Genomic DNA, 21,004 nt, shown 5'->3' on the forward strand with positions numbered 1-21,004 from the left:
GGTGTAAAAAATGCATAAAACTGTCATTTCTTGGATAATTTTCTGACAACATAAGTGGTTTTGATGGTAAGAGCTGAGTGACGGTGGTAGGGAGGCGTGATTACCGAGTTGTTGTACGTGTATTAAGTTGTTTTATTTTAATGACCAATTATCTGATGACGTAAGGAGTTTCGTTGTTCTAGAGTTTCAGTGACGTCAGTAGGGAGGCGTGCCTTAGGGTACTACACCTAACTAGTGTTTATTATTAGCCCGCCTCCTGGTGACGTGGGCGAGGTAGTCTGATAGGCTAAATGTTACCTGCCTCATTAAACTGATATGCTGTCAATAACTGCGACTTTAAATACTGCCTGCAGGGATATTAATGACATAAGTTGCCAATTACTCGGTGAATTATTACACTATTGCCTAAGAAAATCATATGACGTTACCAGGATGGGAATATTAATGAGATGCTTGTAGTGGAATTAATTTGGTGAATATTATTGGTTGACGCTCTTCATGACGTCACGGGAGGGCTTGTCATGGTCAGATGCCAATCGTGTTTTTTATCTGTGATGACTTTCCCATGACTTATTTCCAAGACGTGATGTAAATTAGGAACTGATGTGTAAATATTGATAGGAAACTTGGGGGGAGGGGGTGGGGGCAAATAAGAAAAATATGAAAGTCACAATTGCAAATTTCTGGGTGCTCTCCTGAGTTTCGAAAGGTTGGTGGAATAAATGTACAGAACACACACACACACACACACACACACACACAGGCAACGCGTAATGTTTTTTTAACTTAACAAGGCACTGCAGTTCTCTGGAATTGCTTGCTGCACTTGGCAGGCACACACACACAGTCTCCCAAACATACATCACTCAACAACTCATCTTCGAAACATAATAATATAAGGCCCAGGACTTGCTTGCTCACACAGCACCTCCACCATCTGTGAGTTGGAACACACACACACACACACACACACACACACACACACACACACACACACACACACACACACACACCCCAACAATACATCTTTTTCAAAAGCAAAACAAAACAATGCAACACCCAAGATTCGCCCACTAACTGGAGGCTTGGGTTGGACCAGCAGGCCAGCCACTTACTATTCCCAGGGTCCGGCAGCCTCTCTTGTTTACAACGTCGCCAGGCCTCGTGTGTCGCATCCCAACCCCAGACTGTCCACTCCTGCTGTGTAGACACCTCATCATATCCCTCGCCCCGCCCCCTAGTGAGGAGGAAGGGTAGATAGGAAGAGTGTGATGGAGTGTTAAGGAGAGGGGTGGGCCAAAGGGGGAGGGTAGAGGGAAGAAGGAGGTGAGGATGGGAAGAGTGTGATGGAGTGTTAAAGAGAGGGGCCAAAGGGGGGGGCAGAGGGAAGAAGGAGGTGAGGATGGGAGGAGATGAAAGAGTGGAGGGAGAAGGTTAGTGGAAAGTGATGGAAAGGGCTTACAGGAGCGAGAGGAGGAGGAGGAAGGGTAGGTTGAAAGGGGGGGGGTGGATGAAGGAATCGGAGGAGGAGGGGAGAGAAAAGGGGTGGATTGAAGAGAGAGAGAGAGAGAGAAGGGATGGACTGAAGAAGGAAATGAGAGGGGTGGGATGAAGAGGTGGGAAGGGAAGGAATGGATGGAGTGGGAAGGGGGTGGATGGGATGAAGAAATAGGAGGAATGTGATGAAAAAATAGAACGGGAAAGGGTGAGAGATAGGGGGTGGGAGGAAGGAGTGGGGGGAGGGTTAAATGGAAAGGTCATTAAAGGGAGGGGAAAGAAGAGAGTATGTGGAAGGCAGATGGGGTGGGGAAGAGTGAGAAGTGGTAGAGTGACAAAAGGTGGTGGAAGAGATGGGAAGGAAGGGAGAGGAATGGGTAGAGAAGGAGAGGGAAGGAGGAAATGGGAAGGTGAAAGAAGAAGAGAGGGGAGATGGATTGACGGACGAAGGAGAGAGAGAGAGAGAGATTAATGATATTCAGCACGACTTTTGTATTTTCTTGTGTGGGACCAATTTTTAGAGCCTGTAATTAACGCCGGTTATTTCATGCACTTTCACCTTGCTTTGACCGTGGCCTGGCGGACCCCCAGAGAGCATAACCTTTACTCGACTTCTTATAGCTTGAGGTTATGCTGTGTCACGAACCACATCAGGAACGATGGATCTTTTTAAGACGTGAAAAATAATATTGACTTTTTAAGATTCTCGAAAATGTGGCAAACTCTGTCTTTGCGTTTATATAGTCAACAGTAGAATATGGAAGGGACGTACATTACAGTGTCGTGTTTACCCAATAGTCCGAACTAAGAGACTTCATTCAAATACAATTGGCCATATGATTGTGGAACTCTACATTGTCGTGCATAGTAATGACTACTACAGCGTCAAGAATGGCTCATTACACTTTTTGTCTTTGATCATGTTTTTAGTTTATCTTTTCCGATGATCTCATTGTAGGTTGTTAACATTTGCAATCAAAGTGCAAAGCAGGGCATCGGTGCTCTCCCGACACACTTTTAGAATTTATTTTGGTTTTCAAAGATTTTTTTCTCTTTTGCATTTAATTTTCTTTGATGGCTTTGTTTCATACAAGTTGAAGGGGATATTAAAATATATCGACTGACTTTATTCTTTTATTATTGCACCAAACATCCATCAATCGTGGTAAAAGCACTTTATCTACAAAAGTATTAATTATGGTATTTGATATGTGTGTATTTAGCGTTTATGTATAAAATACAGCTTACTCAACACCATACAGAGGTATGTATTAAGGACATTCGTATATGTATATTTTGGGTAATGATACATAGTACCATTAACACCTTATACATTTATGTTCTTATTTTTCTTGAGAATATACATACATACATCCATACATATATATGTGTGCATATATATATATTTGTATATGTGTATATACATTCCTACACACACACACGTTTATACACGTACTCCAGCTTATCCACTTTTCCATACATAAGAACCAAACTGAGGAGCATAGCCAGTTTAATACACCAACTCACCTTTACGCCTCTAGACCTTTACACCTTAGACCGACACACTCTTAGATCTTAAAATTTTCATTGACCAGAACACTTCAAGCCTTAAGACCTTCAGACTGAAAAACCGACAAACCTGAAAGTCTACATAACTTAAGTCCTTCAGACCTCAAGACATTCAGACTTTAAGATCTTTTAGACTTTTAAATCTTTATATCCTAAGATATACTGCTAATGAATATGATGTATTTCTTTGTGTACGAACCTCTGTCCTGCATGGCAGTGAACAGCGACATCAACCCGCATGAATCTGACCTATATATACTGTTAATGAATAAGATCTATTCCTTTGTGTATGAGCCTCTGTCCTGTGTGGCAGTGAGAAGTGATACCACCCTCAGTGTCAAGACCTGACTGAATTACTCAGAATAGGCAAACTGTACTCCAAGCTTTGTCAATAAATTTCTTAAACTAAAAAAAAAAGACCTTTAGACATTAAGTGTGATCTACCGTCTTCAATGGTCTAAGTTCATAAAATATTAACCAAGCTTTCACTCCTCTCTCATTTCTAAATAATCTTAACTCCAATCTACTCTAATTTTGGTCGATTAAGCTTACAAATTCTTCTACGATTTTTTTTTTTACATTGTACACATAAGTTGCTTCCAACATCCAAACCTTATACTAGTTTACCCTTACACTGCTCAACGTATAAGTGTCAAACAGGATTACTTTTTGTTTATGATAAAATTTTTGCCCAAACCTGAAAATTTTCCAATTAGGATCTTTTGTTGATAATTTTAGAACTTGCCTTCCATTATCTGCCAGATACAGTACAGTATTATTCCCAACGGTGGTGAACACAGCTTAAAAATTCCTGATTTAAACTAAGCATCTTTTCAGCAACCTCGAAACTTCAATGTGTAGTATCAGCATATTGAAGAGTATACTCTTCAATATGAATGTATATTAATATCTTCATTAATGCCTAATATGTGACCATAACATTACGGTATTGTTCAATAAGTGATTTGAGCAGTTCAATACACTTTAGTATACAATAAAATATGTTTATAATATGAGCTTAATTGACGTGTTTTGTCTTTGCATCTAGCAATCATTTAGCAAGGAAGGACACATTTAAATAATTTGGGGAATATTTCATTAACAATGTCACTGAAAATGAAACCGCTTACATAAAAATTCACCATTGAGAGCAAATCATCACATCAGTAAAGTAAGGTCTTCCTCATCCCGCTCTTAGATGTATGATAATGCTTTGAAAATTATATAATCTCTCTCTCTCTCTCCTTCCTTTAAGACTCAAAATCTATCCTTTGTCTGCTGGAGGTTAGGAAAATTTTTGCTAGTAGATCACGTTTGGATACCATGGAAAAAGTAGTAGATCCAATCTCACCAAAGTCTGGCTACCTCTGGTCCTACTCATTTAAACTCTTTAACTTTTCGTCAGTCAATCAGGACCAATCATCGGAGGATCAGCCAATAAGAGACAAGCATCAGCGGATAAATCAATCAAGATAAAGTATGGGAAAACTAAAAAATAAAAGACCACGAATCCAGAACTTTATCCAGTCAGACCTGAAAACCAGTCAGTCATGAGAAGTCAAACAACCAGTCAGTTTATATCTAGATCTAAAGAACCAGTCATGACCAAGAACTAGAGAATCAGTCATGACCAAGAACTAGAGAATCAGTCATGACCAAGAACTAGAGAATCGGTTATGACCAAGAACTAGAGAATCGGTTATGACCAAGAACTAGAGAATCAGTCATGACCAAGAACTAGAGAATCAGTCATGACCAAGAACTAGAGAATCAGTCATGACCAAGAACTAGAGAATCAGTCATGACCAAGAACTAGAGAATCAGTCATGACCAAGAACTAGAGAATCAGATGATGCAATCAAGACCAAGAACTTGAGAACCAGTCAAGACCATGAACTTGAGAACCAGACAAGACTAAGAACTAAAGCGCCAGTCAAGACCAAGAACTAGAGAACCAATTAAGACCAAGAACTAGAGAACCAGTCAATACCAAGAGGTAGAGAACCAGTCAAGACCAAGAACTAGAGAACCAGTCAAGACCGTGAACTAGAGAACCAGTCAAGACCAAGAACTAGAGAACCAGTCAAGACCAGAACTAGAGTCAAGACCAAGTGAACCAGTCAGAAAGAGAACCAGTCAAGACCAAGAACTAGAGAACCAGTCAAGACCAAGAACTAGAGAACCAGTCAATACCAAAAACTAGAGAACCAGTCAAGACCAAGAACTAGAGAACCAGTCAAGAACAAGAACTAGAGAACCAGTCAAGACCATGAACTTGAGAACCAGTCAAGACCAAGAACTAGAGAACCAGTCAAGACCAAGAACTAGAGAACCAGTCAAGACCAAGAACTAGAGAACCAGCCAAGACCATGAAGTAAAGAACCAGTCAAGACCAAGAACTAGAGAACCAGTTAAGACCAAGAACTAGAGAACCAGTCAAGACCGAGAACTAGAGAACCAGTCAAGACCAAGAACTAGAGAACCAGTCAAGACCAAGAACTAGAGAACCAGTCAAGACCAAGAACTAGAGAACCAGTCAAGAACAAGAACTAGAGAACCAGTCAATACCAAGAACTAGAGAACCAGTCAAGACCATGAACTTGAGAACCCGTTAATACCAAGAACTAGAGAACCAGTCAAGCCCATGAACTTGAGAACCAGTCAAGACCAAGAACTAGAGAACCAGTCAGACCAAGAACTAGAGAACCAGTCAAGAACCAAGAACTAGAGAACCAGTCAATACCAAGAACTAGAGAACCAGTCAAGACCATGAACTTGAGAACCCGTTAATACCAAGAACTAGAGAACCAGTCAAGCCCATGAACTTGAGAACCAGTCAAGACCAAGAACTAGAGAACCAGTCATGATCAAGAACTAGAGAACCAGTCAAGACTAGAGAACCAGTCAAGACCAAGAACTAGAGAACCAGTCAAGACCAAGAACTAGAGAACCAGTCAAGACCAAGAACTAGAGAACCAGTCAAGAACAAGAATTAGAGAACCAGTCAATACCAAGAACTAGAGAACCAGTCAATACCAAGAACTAGAGAAACAGTCAAGACCATGAACTTGAGAACCAGTCCAGACGAAGGTACAGAAAACCAGTAAAAACAATCGGTTATTGTAAAAAAAAGAGATAGAAACCAAGTCAATTTACATGTAAAAAAGACTCGGATTCGAAACCGGGTTCGAAGATGAATTGAACTCCTTGAAGGAAAGATTCGATTTAGTCCTATAACTGAATAGCTAAACGAAGACTTAACGTTAATTTCACCGGATATTAGGATTATTAGAAATGATTCGAGCCCTTGGGATTTTTTTATTTTCTACTATTTTGATGGTGGGATTTTGTCCAGTGAGATTTTGTCTGGTAAGATTTCGTCCAGTGAAATTTTGTCCAATGGGGTTTTGTCCAGCGACATTTTATCATGTGGGATTTTGTCCAGTGAGATTTTGTCCAGTAAGATTTTGTCGAGTGAGATATTGTCCTCTGTAATTTTGTCTATTGAGATTTTGTCCAGTGAAATTTTGTCCAGTGAGATTTTGTCCAGTAAGATTTTGCCATCTTGGAAATATGACCTCTGGAATTTTGCTCGTACAGTTCAGGAGCTTAGTCAACCATTCCATCAGAGTAAACACCGTAATTAGGTAATTTGAACTTAACAATGGCTGGGAAATTTCATTGACATTTTGCTCCTTTTGTTTTATTCTCATATTCGTCTTGTTTCTTATCTGTTTCTTTTTTCCTGCATATTTTTTTCTTTTTAAGTTTATTTGGTTTTTGTTCTTATGTTATTGGAATTATTGCTGTAAATGAAATGAAATAAAACTAAAACGAAAAAAAGGTAATGATAGAAATTGTAAGATTCCCCGAAACAATGAGATATTTTTTTTACCCCATGATTTATATTGAACGATACTCAAGTTGAATTTTCTTAGTTTCTGTTCAAAAACATTTACTGCCTTCCAGGGAAATTGACGTTTTTTTTCCTATTAAAAAATACAAACACGTTTATTTTTTTGTAAATTGTCAGATTCTCGGAAAACAATGAGATTTTTAGCCAAGATTTACAGTGAAAGACGCTCAGGGTTATTTAATTATTTTCTTTTTTAATGGAATCTCGATAAAATGTTACTATTTTCGAGAAATATAAACTTTTGCTCTTTGTCTTTTTTTAATGATGAGAACATGTCACTCCTGGCAATTTACTGTTAAAAAAAAGTGTGAATGTGAGCCGAGAGGAATGCTTAATTTTTGGTCGTCTGAGAACACACACACACACACACACACACACACACACACACACACACACACATTTCTCTCGCATGAACAATTTTCATGAAGGATTATTATCTGGTTGATTTCAAGTATATTATGAAAGATATGCTGATGAATTAAGATTTATTACGCTAAATGTTAATATTGTGGAATGTTGATGATGAATATTGGTTGGTGTGTAATAAAGAACATACTGTCAGTCTAGCGGCGGGTCATGGCTAAAATGGTCACGATACATAACAAACATTTCTGTGGTGCTGGTCTTACTTTCATGCTGGTGTGATAAATAAAGTGCCAATGTAGCTAAAACGCGGGCGAACCTTCCACAGTGAACATGTCGTGGTGGAGTGTATGCCAAGTGCTGTTAATTTCTCATGCTGGCCCTAGTACGGCAGTCATTTTCAAGCCGCGTCAAAGATGTCAAACTCTGTCACAGCTGCTCTCCACGTTCTTCTCCACCTAACATAAGTTATCAACTTCCAGACTTGGTTAAGTTTGTTTTAGGGAAGATTAGAGAAGTCGAGCTTTACAAACTTGCTCCTGCATAAAAAAATATAAAATAAAAGTCAAGTAAATATAAACAAAGCCACCTGTTACCTCCAGAAACAACATCGTTGATCTAATGCACCAACCACTGACTAATATATGAGGTAAATGTTGACTCCTGGCTGAAAAATATACGGAGTTGTGAGTTGATGGAGAGGAGCGTCAAACTCCAGGGTTTTCAGCTTGGCTGCAGACACTCGCAACTACAGTATACTCTCCCATCACTGTCATTTGTGGAGAAATGTAGCACACAGGATAGGCTAATGGACATATAGTAGCTTGTTTAAAGGACAAGTAATGGGAACAAGAATACCAATAGGTAAGATCAAGGACATATATACAGAAGCTGAGAGTGGGCGGGAGGGCGTCTCCACCACCACCTCACATGAAGCACAGAGAAGAGTCACAGTTCTTCACCAAGACAGTATTGCATTGATGTTGGGTGAGATTTGTTATTCTATTCTTTTTTCTCACTCATGAAAGTTTACATATGTTTTTCAAGAGGCCATTAATGAGTTAACTAGTGTTTACGTTGTGGAGATCCAGGAACCATAACACACACAGTTACATGAACCACATACAGTACAGTACTTAATGCGTTGTAAGCAATAAATTCCCGTCAGTTGATATCGTAAAAAAAAAACTTAGTGAGACGTCGGGAACTTACAAGTTTATCGTATATGTATACACAGTACAGTAATGTGCTGTAAGTTTTGGGAATTTTAGTGTGAGAACAGTGTGTAGTGTTCACTGGTGAGTGTCCACACTGACGGTACGGTACGGTACTATACCCAGGTTTCCCCCCCGGGGTCATAAGAATATCGCCTAGAGTGATGCCTTATGGCATCTGGTCCTCATACTTCCGAGGATATCTTAGTAGTGGATCGGGTGAGGGTGGCGGAGCGTCCACCTGATCGCCTTTCAAACACAGCCATCTGGCGGCCCTCTGTGGGCAGCGTGCGGCTGTAGTCGCCCGCTGTAAACGAGTTGTACTCCGGTAGGCGCAGCGGCTCGCACAGTGGCCTGTTGGTGCCTCCCTCACCCAGGCGCCTTGACCCACCTCCACCACCTACCCTGGTGGTGGGCGGCAGGGGAGGTGGAGGCTCCAACGGAGAGGTAGACGAGGAGGAGGAGCTCAGAGGTGGGGGAGGCACCACTGGAGTCAGTGCACCACGCGGGGCCTCGATGATCACTCGAGACGTCTCCACTGGCCAGCCTCGCCCTTGCTGCTGCTGTTGTGTCTGTTGTTGTTGCAGTTCTTGTTGTGTTTGCTGCTGCTGTTTTGACTGTTGTTGTTGTTTCTGTTGTTGTTTTTGGTGTTGCTGTTGCTGCTGAAGATGGATATGATGGTCACGAATAATATCGTCCCCAAGGATGGTGGCTCGTGAGGAGCGACGTGACTGGGGTGGCTCGGACGGGCGTCGGTCCTCCAGAGGGCGTGTGAGGTCGACAATGGAGGGGCAATGATGAAGGGGCGGGGGAGGAGGAAGACAGCCACGGGAGTGGTGGCGGCGGGAGTCACAGGTGAGGTAGGTTCTGATGGTGTCCGAGGTGAAGGATCGCTGGCCCAGACATCCCTCACTGCGGCACCTCAGCAGGGGGCGAGCCAGACTCTCCTCTGTGCTGCTAGACCGTGTCTTCATCCCAGCCACCAGGGGGGCGTGGCGAGCCAGGTGGGCGTGGCCGGTGAGGAGGGCGGCCAGTAAGGCGGCTACACCAGCGCTGCTCGCAGCCATGAGCGCCCAGCCGTAACGATAAGCGTACATGGCGGCCCAACTGGTCCTTCTGCCCGAAGCTATACCGTACTCCTCAGACACAACCGAGACGAACCACACCACGCCCACGCCCACACTTAGACCTGTGGAAAACAAGATAACACCATAAGAACATGAACCAAGATAAAATTTCAACATGGGTATGACCTGTTAACATCAATCATGAGTCATGACGATATACACAGTTACACATTGATTTAGCTCGTACTTGTCAACCAGGGCCTTCACTCACAGTTTTATTGTACTACACATTCCAGTGTATCAATGGGAAGTGAACAAAATTCAGTGTCCCAAGCCTTGTACACACTTCATTCCCATTCGACGAATCTTAACGGTCAAAATATTCTGTTGCGTAGAGGTGCGGCGGCTAAGAGGATACAACACTCGTTCCTTGTCATTTGAGTATCTGGGCATCTTCAGTCTAGTCAGCAGTAAATGTTTACCTATCTTTACAGTTGGGGAAGTGACAGATGTCGAGTGCAGTGTCAACCAGGCTGCAGTATCTACAGTCTCTAGCAGGCCTTTAAACCCACGGGACCCAGTTTTACTTTATTATTAAGAAACACATATTTTCTCATGAGCCTTCTAATCACTTTTTAATTTTCCACTTTGTCCTCTACATCACTGTTTTGAAAATTTATCTAAGTATATGGGTGTAGTGCTGTGGACGGTGTACAGGTTGACATCCTTAACTCACAACAGGGGAGATCTGGATACCATTTCTACACTGGATGGATTTATGTGCAAGTTCCTCCGCGTCAATTGCCTTTGTCTACCCGGCAGTGATTGGGGACCGGGAACATGTAAATCGATCGACGGATCGTGTTCCTGGGTAATGGTCAGTTGTCGGGTCTTCCCTGGGTCTCTCTTGATAACGCCTCGTCAGCAACGCTTGCTTGGCAGTCACTACACCTGAACCCGGGTTACTTAGCTCACTGACTATGGGTGTAGTTGTGAAGGTGACAACTTCTGATGCGGTACTCTGCTAAAGTCGAAGTAAATAACATCGTAATTTTCGTCATTATCTACTACCTCCAAGACTTTCCTAAAAAACGTCAGCAGATTTGTTAGACAAGGTTTTCTCTTTGTAAACCTATGTTGAGAGTCGTAGATTAATTTGTTTTTCTCTAAATGCGATAGGATGCTATTTGCTATAATTGATTCAAGAAATTTCCCCACTACTGACGTCAAACTAATGGCCGCTAATTTGACCAATGAAACTCTACAAGGAATTCTCCCCGGAACTAGCTAAACCCCTCTGCTCCATCATGAATGCTTCCCTCAGCCAACACAAATGTTGTTTTTAAGTATGACTCAACTATTACTAATATATTAATTAAGAATAGCCCAACCCTGAATGTAAATGGAAGTGTTTACTGTATTCCATGTAGCAATTGTAATGGAAATTATGCAGGTCAGAATTAAACAGCGCAAGTACAATATTAGAACGGCATCTGAAAGCAGTGCACTGTTCGTTCATGTAAGGAACAATAATCATCCTATGGATTGGGAAAACAGTTTAGAAGTGTATAAATCATCATGTGTCACAGAAAGACCTCTAGTTGAAGCAAGTTTGATTAGAGAAATGAATTCTTCAAACCTTAGTGATAGTCAGTACAAAACTGATATATGTTACACAAATTTATTTGCCAGTGGCCCAAGGTTAAAAATTGTTTTGAAAGCATTTAAGGTAGATGTATGATAGATGATTAGTGGGTCAATGTTTTTTACCTGACGTGACATGACTAATTATGTCGCCCGTTCTTATGTTTGCTGTGTGGTTGGTGTGTGGATTAGTGGATGTCATGTTTTTTTACCTGACCTCATGTTTGGTAAGGTCACCCTGTGTACATAAGCTCTCTCTCAGTCTTTGTAATTCGGATGCCTCTGAAGATGTCTTGAATAAAGACGAAAGCTAAACATAAGAACATAAGAAAGTGGGATACTGCAGGAGGCCGACTGGCCCATACAGGGCAGATCCCTTTCACACCCATCCCAGCACTTCCATGTGCCTATCCAACTTCGTCTTGAAGCTCCCTAGCGTCCCCGATCCTACTATAGCACTCGGTAGCCTATTTCACATATCCACAACTCTATTACCAAACCAGTGCTTGCCTATATCCTTTCTGAATCGGAATTTATCTAATTTAAAGCCATTTGTTCTAGTTATTTCGTTATTACTGAGCTTCAGAACATCTTCCATTTTACCCTTGTTAATCCCACTTACCCACTTGTACACCTCTATCATATCTCCCCTAACTCTACGCCTCTCTAATGAATGTAAGCCTAAGCTTTTCAGTCTTTCTTCATATGGAAGGTTTCTAATATTATGGATCATTTTTGTCATTCTTCTTTGTACTCTCTCCAAAGAATCTATGTCCATTCTATAATAAGGACACCAGAACTGAACCGCATAATCCATGTGTGGCCTCACTAATGCTAGGTAAAGTTTCAAGACCTAGATATGCTTCCCTTTTCCCTGTGTGATTTGATCAAGATATATCTTATCCACGGGGGCGAAAATGTAACATTAATAATAATAATAATAATAATAATAATAATAATAAAGAAATACAAAAATGAAAAAAAGATCAAAAGTGAGAAACAATATAGCCTATGTATGTTGTGTTGTCAATAGTAAGAGAAATAATTGAGACCCTGCAATTGTGTGTAAATGAGGCAGAAAGGCAGATCAGCAACCTGGGACTTGGTCACAATTTTCGTGATCACATATGGCAGCAGGGTCTACCATTAGACAACACATTATGCTTCCAATATCTTCCCAGCTATCTACTACCTACTACCTATTATATATATATATATATATATATATATATATATATATATATATATATATATATATATATATATATATATATATATATATATATATATATATATATATATATGTGTGTGTGTGTGTGTGTGTGTGAAGGGGCTGTAGAGCGTGAGAATGCAACAACACGAAATAAACAAGGTGTGTGTCTGAGGTTGGTTCTGAAATGTCAAGCTGTATCATCAAGGATCTTGTTACCTTGTAACCTGTAATATTTAGTTGACATGGACGGTGGACCACAGATGACTTGTTAGTAGTCCTCCTGTCTATCCCTTTAGTCATCATTCTGTCTAGTCTCTACACAATTTCCCTCACTCCACTCTGTCCAATATACTTGCCTGAAAATCCTTTCTACCTTGGAGTCATCATTTTCAGTGTTCACAACAACATACTAACTACTGTACATATTGTTTTCTTATCTGCCCAAATCATGCATGTTTATTTGTGTATTACTTTATATTGAAAATGGCGTGTGTCATATACTAGTGTAATTCTTAAAAAAAAGTATAAATGTATAAATGTCACCTCAATTTATGGTTGCGTGACCGGTACAATGCTCATATTTCTTGACAAACCAACCGGCACTATTTTGTTCCGTATGATGAATTTTTTAAAAGTAATTTTAATTATTGAGTCTACCGGCAATACGATCAGCGACACCTTAAGAACATAAGAAAATAAGGAGTCTGCAATAGGCCGGTTGGCCTGTGCATGGCAGCTCCTGTCGAGAGTTACGACCACTCTATCATCCATGAATCTATCTAGCCTCCTTTTGAAACTTTCCAGAGTTCCAGCACTTACTACAAAGTTGCTAAGCTTGTTCCACTCGTCCACCACCCTATTTGTGAACCAGTTTCTTCCTATCTCCCTCGTAAACCTAAACTTATCCAACTTAAATCCGTTGCTCCGAGTCTTATCCTGCTCGGATATTATAAGAACTTTATCTATATCCCCTTTATTGATTCCTTTCACCCACTTAAATACTTCTATCATATCTCCCCGCACTCTTCGTCTTTCTAGGGAATGAAAGTTAAGTTTCTTTAACCTATCCTGATATGGAAGGTTTCTAAGTCCCGGAATCATTTTCGTCATTCTTCGCTGCACCGACTCTAGTGAATTGATATCCATTCTATAATATGGGCACCAGAACTGAACCGCATAATCGAGGTGCGTCCTGACTAGCGCAAGATATAGTTGCAATAAGACCTCTGCACTCTTATTACTTACACTTCTAGATATAAACCCCAATACTCTGTTTGCCTTATTTCGAACATTAACGCATTGTTTTCTAGGCCGTAGGTCCGGGCTTACAAGTACCCCTAGGTCTCTTTCACAAGTCGACTTCTCTAGGTTGATGTTGTTAAGGCTGTATACATTGTCAGTATTTGTTCTTCCAATATTAAGTACGCTGCACTTGCTGGTGTTGAATTTCATTTGCCATTTTTCAGACCACCTCTGCAGTTTATTTAGATCCTCCTGTAATGCATTTGCATCCTGCCCTGAATTAATCTGCCGCCCTATTTTGGTGTCATCCGCAAACTTGCTTATGTCACTGCTGTTCCCAGTATCTAAATCGTTTATGTAGATTATGAACAAGAGTGGGCCTAGTACTGACCCCTGGGGAACCCCACTGGTTACACGGCCCCACTCAGATTTAACACCATCTACGCTGACCCTCTGCATTCTATCGGCGAGCCATGATTTTATCCAATTTAAAACTTTCCCCTCGATACCATGAGCCTTAATTTTTCTCAGAAGCCTCTGATGCGGTACTCTGTCAAATGCTTTGCTACTACCTCGAAGACTTTCCTAAAAAACGTCAGCAGATTTGTTAGACAAGATTTTCCCTTTGTAAACCCATGTTGCGAGTCGTAGATTAATTTGCTTTTCTCTAGATGCGATCGGATGCTATCTGCTATTATTGATTCAAGAAATTTCCCCACTACTGACGTCAAACTGATCGGCCGGTAATTTGACGCTGATGCTCTGTCTCCCTTTTTGAATATGGGTACTACATTTGCCTGTTTCCACAAGTCTGGCACAACTCTGGTGTCTAATGATTTTGTAAATAAATTTACAAGGGGTCCGCTAATCTGTTCCCTACACTCTTTCAAGACTCGAGGGGAAATTTCATCTGGCCCTGGGGATTTTTTCTTCTTTAGTTTATTTATCCTCTTAAGAACATCCTCTTTTCTGATAGTGATATTCTTTAATTTCTCTTCTTCCTTTCCCCTAAATATCAGTTCCACCTCTGGAATTTCCTCTCGAATTTCTTCTGTGAAAACTGAAAAGAAGTAGCTGTTCAATGCTTAGCTTATTTCTTCACTGCCATTTATCACTTCTCCCCTCCCTGACTTTAAAGGCCCAACTTTGTCCTTGACTTTTGTTCTATATACCTGGAAAAATCATTTGGGATTCGCCTTGGATTCTCTTGCTATATTGACTTCATAGTCTCTCTTTGCTTTCCTTACATTTTTCTTAACATTCCTAGATAGTTCATTATACCTATTTCTGAGCTGCTCCTCCCCTCCCTTTAATTTCTTATAAATTCCTTTCTTTATTCCTATGTCATGTTTAAGTTTTCTGGTCATCCACTTTGGATCATTCTTATTGCGCAACTAAGACGAATTCTTGGTCACCCTTTTTTTAATTATATCTAATTCAACGTTTAAACCTGTTTTACTGACTAGGATTATTGCAGACAATTAACAAAATATATCCAGTACGCTTGATATTTGTCTACACATTCATTAAATTTATTGAAACTTCTTTAAATAAATGCCGCTCCTCAGGTCTGTAATGTGTGTGTGTGTGTTTATGAAGGTTATGTGTGGATATGTTTTTATGAACAAGTACTCGCACTTATTTATGTGTATGAGCGTATAAGTGTGTGTAATAATAATAATAATAATAATAATAATAATAATAATAATAATAAACGGTTTGTGAAACTATCCATAAAGATAAACATAATAACATGGGGGAGAGTGTCATTCAGTTGACTGTCTCCTCTAACCCTTCACTACGGGACGACAATTTTAATATTTTATTGCCCTAACGCCAGATGATTTAATTCAGCTCAGAGGCGACGCCTTACACGAGGGATTAACAAGGAATCTCAATACAAAAGAGAAATTAGACAAAAATAAGCACACAAATTATCTACGAGTTGTTGATGATTTTAAATTAGTTGGGAGGGGCTGTTAATCTTGTAGCGATCAGTATGAGGTGGTATGGACTGGGTGCGGTTGTGGTGTGGTACAGGTGGTGGTAATAAGGTGTGAGGGAGGGAGGTGTGCGCAGGCTGTTGGAAGGGGTGTGCGCAGGCTGAAGGAGGGAGGTGTGTGCAGGCTGTGGTGGCAATGTGTGGGGGAGGGATGTGTTCGTAGGCTGATGGAGGGAGGTGTGCGTGTGCAGGCTGTGGTGGCACAAGGTGTGAGAGAGGGGAGGTTGCAGGCTGAGGGAGGGAGGTGTGTGTAGGCTGAAGGCTGCAGGCTGAGGGAGGTGGAGGGAGCACAGGCCGAGGGAGGGAGGTGTGTGCTGAGGCTGAGGCTGAGGGAGGGAGGTGTGTGTGAGGGAGGGAGGTGTGCGCAGGCTTATGGAGGGAGGTGTGCCCAGGCTGAGGGAGGGAGGTGTGTGCAGGCTGAGGGAGGGAGGTGTGTGCAGGCTGTGTGCAGGCCAAGGGAGGGAGGTGTGTGCAGGCTGAGGGAGGGAGGTGTGTGCAGGCTGAGGGAGGGAGGTGTGTGCAGGCTAAACAAGGCGGGTGTCTGAGGTTGGGTCTGAAATGTCAAGCTGTAAACGTGCCGGATCTTGTCTCCACGTCACCTGAAATATATAATTGACTCGGACATTGCACTACAGGTGACTTAGTTTATGCGTCTATCTATCTATCTATCTATCGATCGATCTATCTATCTGTCTGTCTGTCTGTCTGTCTGTCTGTCTGTCTATCTATCTATCTATCTATCTATCTATCTAGCATACTGTACCTCTCTCAGTAATATCATACGAGAATGATAACATAATTATATCATATTTGTGGTTATATGTATTTATGTTTTATATGGAATTATAACTAAAGACTTCGAGATGATGATAAAAGAAATTCTTGAGTATTTTTTTTTATAATAGCGTATAAACATAATTATTACAAGAAGCCATGATGATGAATTTCGATTTAAAGATTTATTGTACTGAAGGCATTTTTGGCTGGGTTCTGCAAACTAATTTACGTCTTTCCTGGTCTGATTGACGGATGTTATTTGTACGTGAGGATTTTCCCTTTTCAGTTTGGTTTAACGTAGGTATTGACTTAGTCACTCTTGTTTTTGTTTTTCTTTTCATTGTAACTTTGAGTCATCTTGGTGTCTATGAATGATGACTGTAAGCACTCAACCTTGACTACAAGTAATGAGTTCTAGGTGTTTGAAGATATATGTCTTAATTTAATGCAATCTTACATACACGTATAGTCTCTCCCATCATCGACTTAGGGTAATTCATTAAATTCAATGCCAACAAATTTATAGTAAACCATAATCCTCAAATATTCCAGTTAAATGTGTAATTAGACTCAATATTTGACTGACTAAGAGCTATTGATAAGCCGCACTAACGCAGCTTATGGTCAAGTCTTGGTGTCTCTTATTGGTCGACTGTTATTCTACTTGTCATTCATTGGCTACTTTTTCTGGCTCTAACGTTTAAAGAAGCATCTCACTGGTCTTATCTCTTATGGATTTCATCTCATAAGCTACGTCACTGCGAAATGGTCAAAAAGGTGTATCATTGAGTGAGTGAGAGTGGATTGGCATTCATTTGAGTCATTCGGGGCTGTCACCCACGTAGCAGGTGATGTGTCTAAAAAAGAACAAAAATGTGTAGTTCAGTATCGAGAGATAATTGTGTCTCGTGATCTCATTCCGTGACACACGACTGTAATGTGAATGAGCATTTTGAACAGAGGACGTGGCAGGTTTCCAGGATGCTGTATTTTGATGATTCAGTCTCTGATTCGGGTGTAAATTGAGTAAATTTATATTACATTACGTCTTATGTCCGAGTCTTCAAATTAGAACCAATTTGGATCTGTATTTCAGTTCGACTATTAAATATACAGCGCATAACCTACTTTTGTAACCCTAGAAATTATAATACAAAGATTCGTTAAAAGGTTTCATTTAGAAAGATAAAGAATAAATATCAGAGGATAGAGTAGACTAAGATAAATGATTTAGCTGAGTATAAACGATATAAAGATTAGAAATGGACCACATGAAGATTACGATCCCCAGCTTATTCCACCAGATGATTAAAACACCCCAACGCTTACTTAACCTAACCCGCGGTAGCGTTAGGGGGTGTTTAATCATCAGGTGAAATAATCTGGGGTGCCTGATCTTCATGATATCCTTAATAATTGTAATGTATAATCAGAATAAAAGTTTTTCACCTGGTGTGCCATTAATACGGTGAAATAAGCATAATAATGCGTCTTATTCATTATTTTATTGAATAAGAAAGACAAATTTGTTTTCATTGAACCGGTTTTTTTTCAGAGCACTGATTAAATTTCTGATGAAGACGATGTGAGCTTTAAGTTAAAGGTTATGGCTCTACTGAGTATTTGATGTACTTTAAGGAATATCAGGTTTTTACATATATGTGAAAAAGTGTACACACTGTATATACAGGTAAATATATGTGCAACACATATTATAAGCCTCTACAAAAGGCCCCACCACATAGTCAACACTCTCTCAACACATAAAACACTCCCCAGAACATACAACACTCCCCAAACACACACAACATTCCCCCACCACATACAACACACCCCAACACACACAACACACCCCAACACATACAACATTCCCCCAACACACAACACACCCCAACACATACAACATTCCCCCAACACACACAACAATCCCCAACACACACAACACACCCCAACACATACAACATTCCCCCAACACACACAACATTCCCCAACACATACAACACACCCCAACACATACAACATTCCCCAACACACACAACACACCCCTAACACATACAACATTCCCCAACACACACGACATTCCCTAACACACACAACATTCCCCAACACATACAACATTCCTCACAAACACAACACTCCTGCACACACACACAACACTCCCCACACAACACTCCCCAACACACACAACACTCTCACACACACAACACTCTCAGCACACAACACTCTAACACACACAACACTCTAACACACACAACACTTCCCACACAACACTCCCCACACACAACACTCTCCAACACACACAACATCTTCTCCCCAACACACACACACTTCCCCAGCACACACAACACTCCCCAACACACACAACACTCTAACACACACAACACTCCCCACACAACACTCCCCAACACACACAACACTCCCCAGCACACACACACTCCCCCAACACACACACAACACCCCAGCACACACAACACAGCACACACAACACTCCCCAACACACACACAACACTCTCACACACACAACCAGCACTCAACACACACACATTTCAGCACACAACATTCCACACACTCCAACATTCTCAATACACACCACACACTTCCACACACAACACTCCCTCAACACACATTCATGGAGACACTGATAAACCATGGATAAAGGAATATGATAATTAGGAGACGACACACAGAGGGATAACGAATCATTCACCGATAATACCCGCTGTGTAGTGTGGTGGGGGGGGGGGTTAATGTGGGGGTGGGGGTGTGGGGAGGTGGTTGGGGTGATGAGTGACAAAGTAGAAGCCTATTATAATTACCACGAACACCTGATAATTATTCATGTGGATGAGATTCACTTAAATCATTCATCTGATTTAGGGTTGAGTTGAATTATTCATACGGTTCAGACTTCATTATTTATGGGAGTAAACTCAGATAAATTATTCATATGATTTGGACTTTGCTGTATTATTTATTTTGTTTAAATTTAGCTAAGTTATTCATTTGGTTTAAGACTTAGCTGAATGACTTAATTTGTATAACTCCAGCTAGATCATTTCCTTGGTCTAGGGTTAGCTAAGTTATTCATCTAGTTTAGACTTCACTTACTCTGTATATTATTCCCGAACCTTAAACTATGATGTAATTCATATTCAGCTAAATTATTCATTTGCCGTAGACTCAGGTAATTTCTTCACCTGAGTTTAGAATCAACTTAATTATGGCTTCTTTAGATTCAGGTAAGATATTTATCTGGGCCAGCTAATATTATTCATCTGACATAGGCTCTCTCTCTCTCTCTCTCTCTCTCTCTCTCTCTGTGTGTGTGTTTGGGGGAGTTTTGTGTGTGTTGAGGGAGTGTTGTGTGTGTTGGGGGAGTGTTGTGTGTGTTGGGGGAGTGTTGTGTGTGTGTTTGGGGGAGTGTTTTTGTGTGTGTTGAGGGAGTGTTGTGTGTGTTGGGGAGGTTGTAAAGGTGTGTGTGTGTGTGCTGGGTGTGTGTGTGTGTGCTGGGTGTGTGTGTGTGTGTGTGTGTGTGTGTGTGTGTGTGTGTGTGTGACTTAATATTTCTCTTTCTCATTATCTTCCTCTAGTTATTTATCTTCCTCATTTTATATCTCTCTATCTGTTATTCTTTATATCTTTCTCGCTCACTCTGTATATTTTTGTCTCATTTTTATCTCTCACTTTTTGTATCTCTATATCTCTCACTCGCTGGATACTTGTCTCTCTCACTCCGTGTATCTGTCTCATTATCTCTCTCTAACGCTATCTATCTCTCTGTTCTCTCTCTATATATATAATTATATTTTGACGTGGGTGTAATCTGATAACCACATGAAATAAATCGTGCATATTTAATTATTAATCCATGCATATTAATTATTAATTTACTTTAAAGCTCCCGTAATTTACACCAATGAGTTAATTAAATCAGGAAACCGCCAGAGATCAAAGTGGGGGACGATTATTTGTGTATTATCAAGTCTCCTGATTTCTGATTGGATTTCGGATGTTGTTATAATATTGTGGGAGTTGCGAGTGGTAGTGGTGGTGGTAGTAGTGGTGGTAGTGGTAGTGGTGGTGGTGGTAATGATAATGTTGGTGAGGTGAGGTGGTGTTGGTGGTTTGAGGTGATGGTGTTGGTAGTAATGATTATTGTAATTGTTGTTAGTGGTGATGGTAGTTGTTGCTGATGTTGGTGGTGGAAATAGTAGTTGTGATAGTGGTGGTGGTGGTGGTAATGATGGTTGTAGTGATTGTTGTTGTCGAAAGTGGTGGTAGTAATGGTTGGTCTAGTTGCTGGTGGTGGTAGTGGGTTCGGAAGTGGTAGTAGGATGTAGTTAATGAGTGGTGACAATACGTCTTTTAAGTTAGTGAACGGTGATATACGTTTTATAAGTGAAGAGTAATGACTGGTGTTCCGATATAGTGAATGGTGATCATATACGTTCGTTGACTTAGTAAATAGTGACAATAATTTGTTGATGGTGATAATAATTA

The 21,004-nt window shown here is 40.6% G+C and overlaps 1 protein-coding gene across 1 annotated transcript in view; it reads right to left on the reverse strand.

Annotated features, from left to right (window-relative positions):
- Nucleotides 1-5,198: 5,198 nt before the first annotated feature.
- The window catches only part of LOC121861288, an 84,479-nt gene continuing 68,673 nt past the window's right edge, over nucleotides 5,199-21,004 (reverse strand). Inside the window, exon 4 of the mRNA XM_042358933.1 lies at nucleotides 5,199-9,748. Within this exon, the coding sequence (XP_042214867.1) occupies nucleotides 8,745-9,748 (1,004 nt within the window). The 3' untranslated portion in view covers nucleotides 5,199-8,744. The remainder of the gene's footprint in view (nucleotides 9,749-21,004) is intronic.

The sequence above is a fragment of the Homarus americanus genome, unplaced genomic scaffold (genome assembly GCF_018991925.1).
Source record: "Homarus americanus isolate GMGI-L3 unplaced genomic scaffold, GMGI_Hamer_2.0 scaffold42286, whole genome shotgun sequence".
Taxonomy (NCBI): Eukaryota; Metazoa; Arthropoda; class Malacostraca; order Decapoda; family Nephropidae; genus Homarus; species Homarus americanus.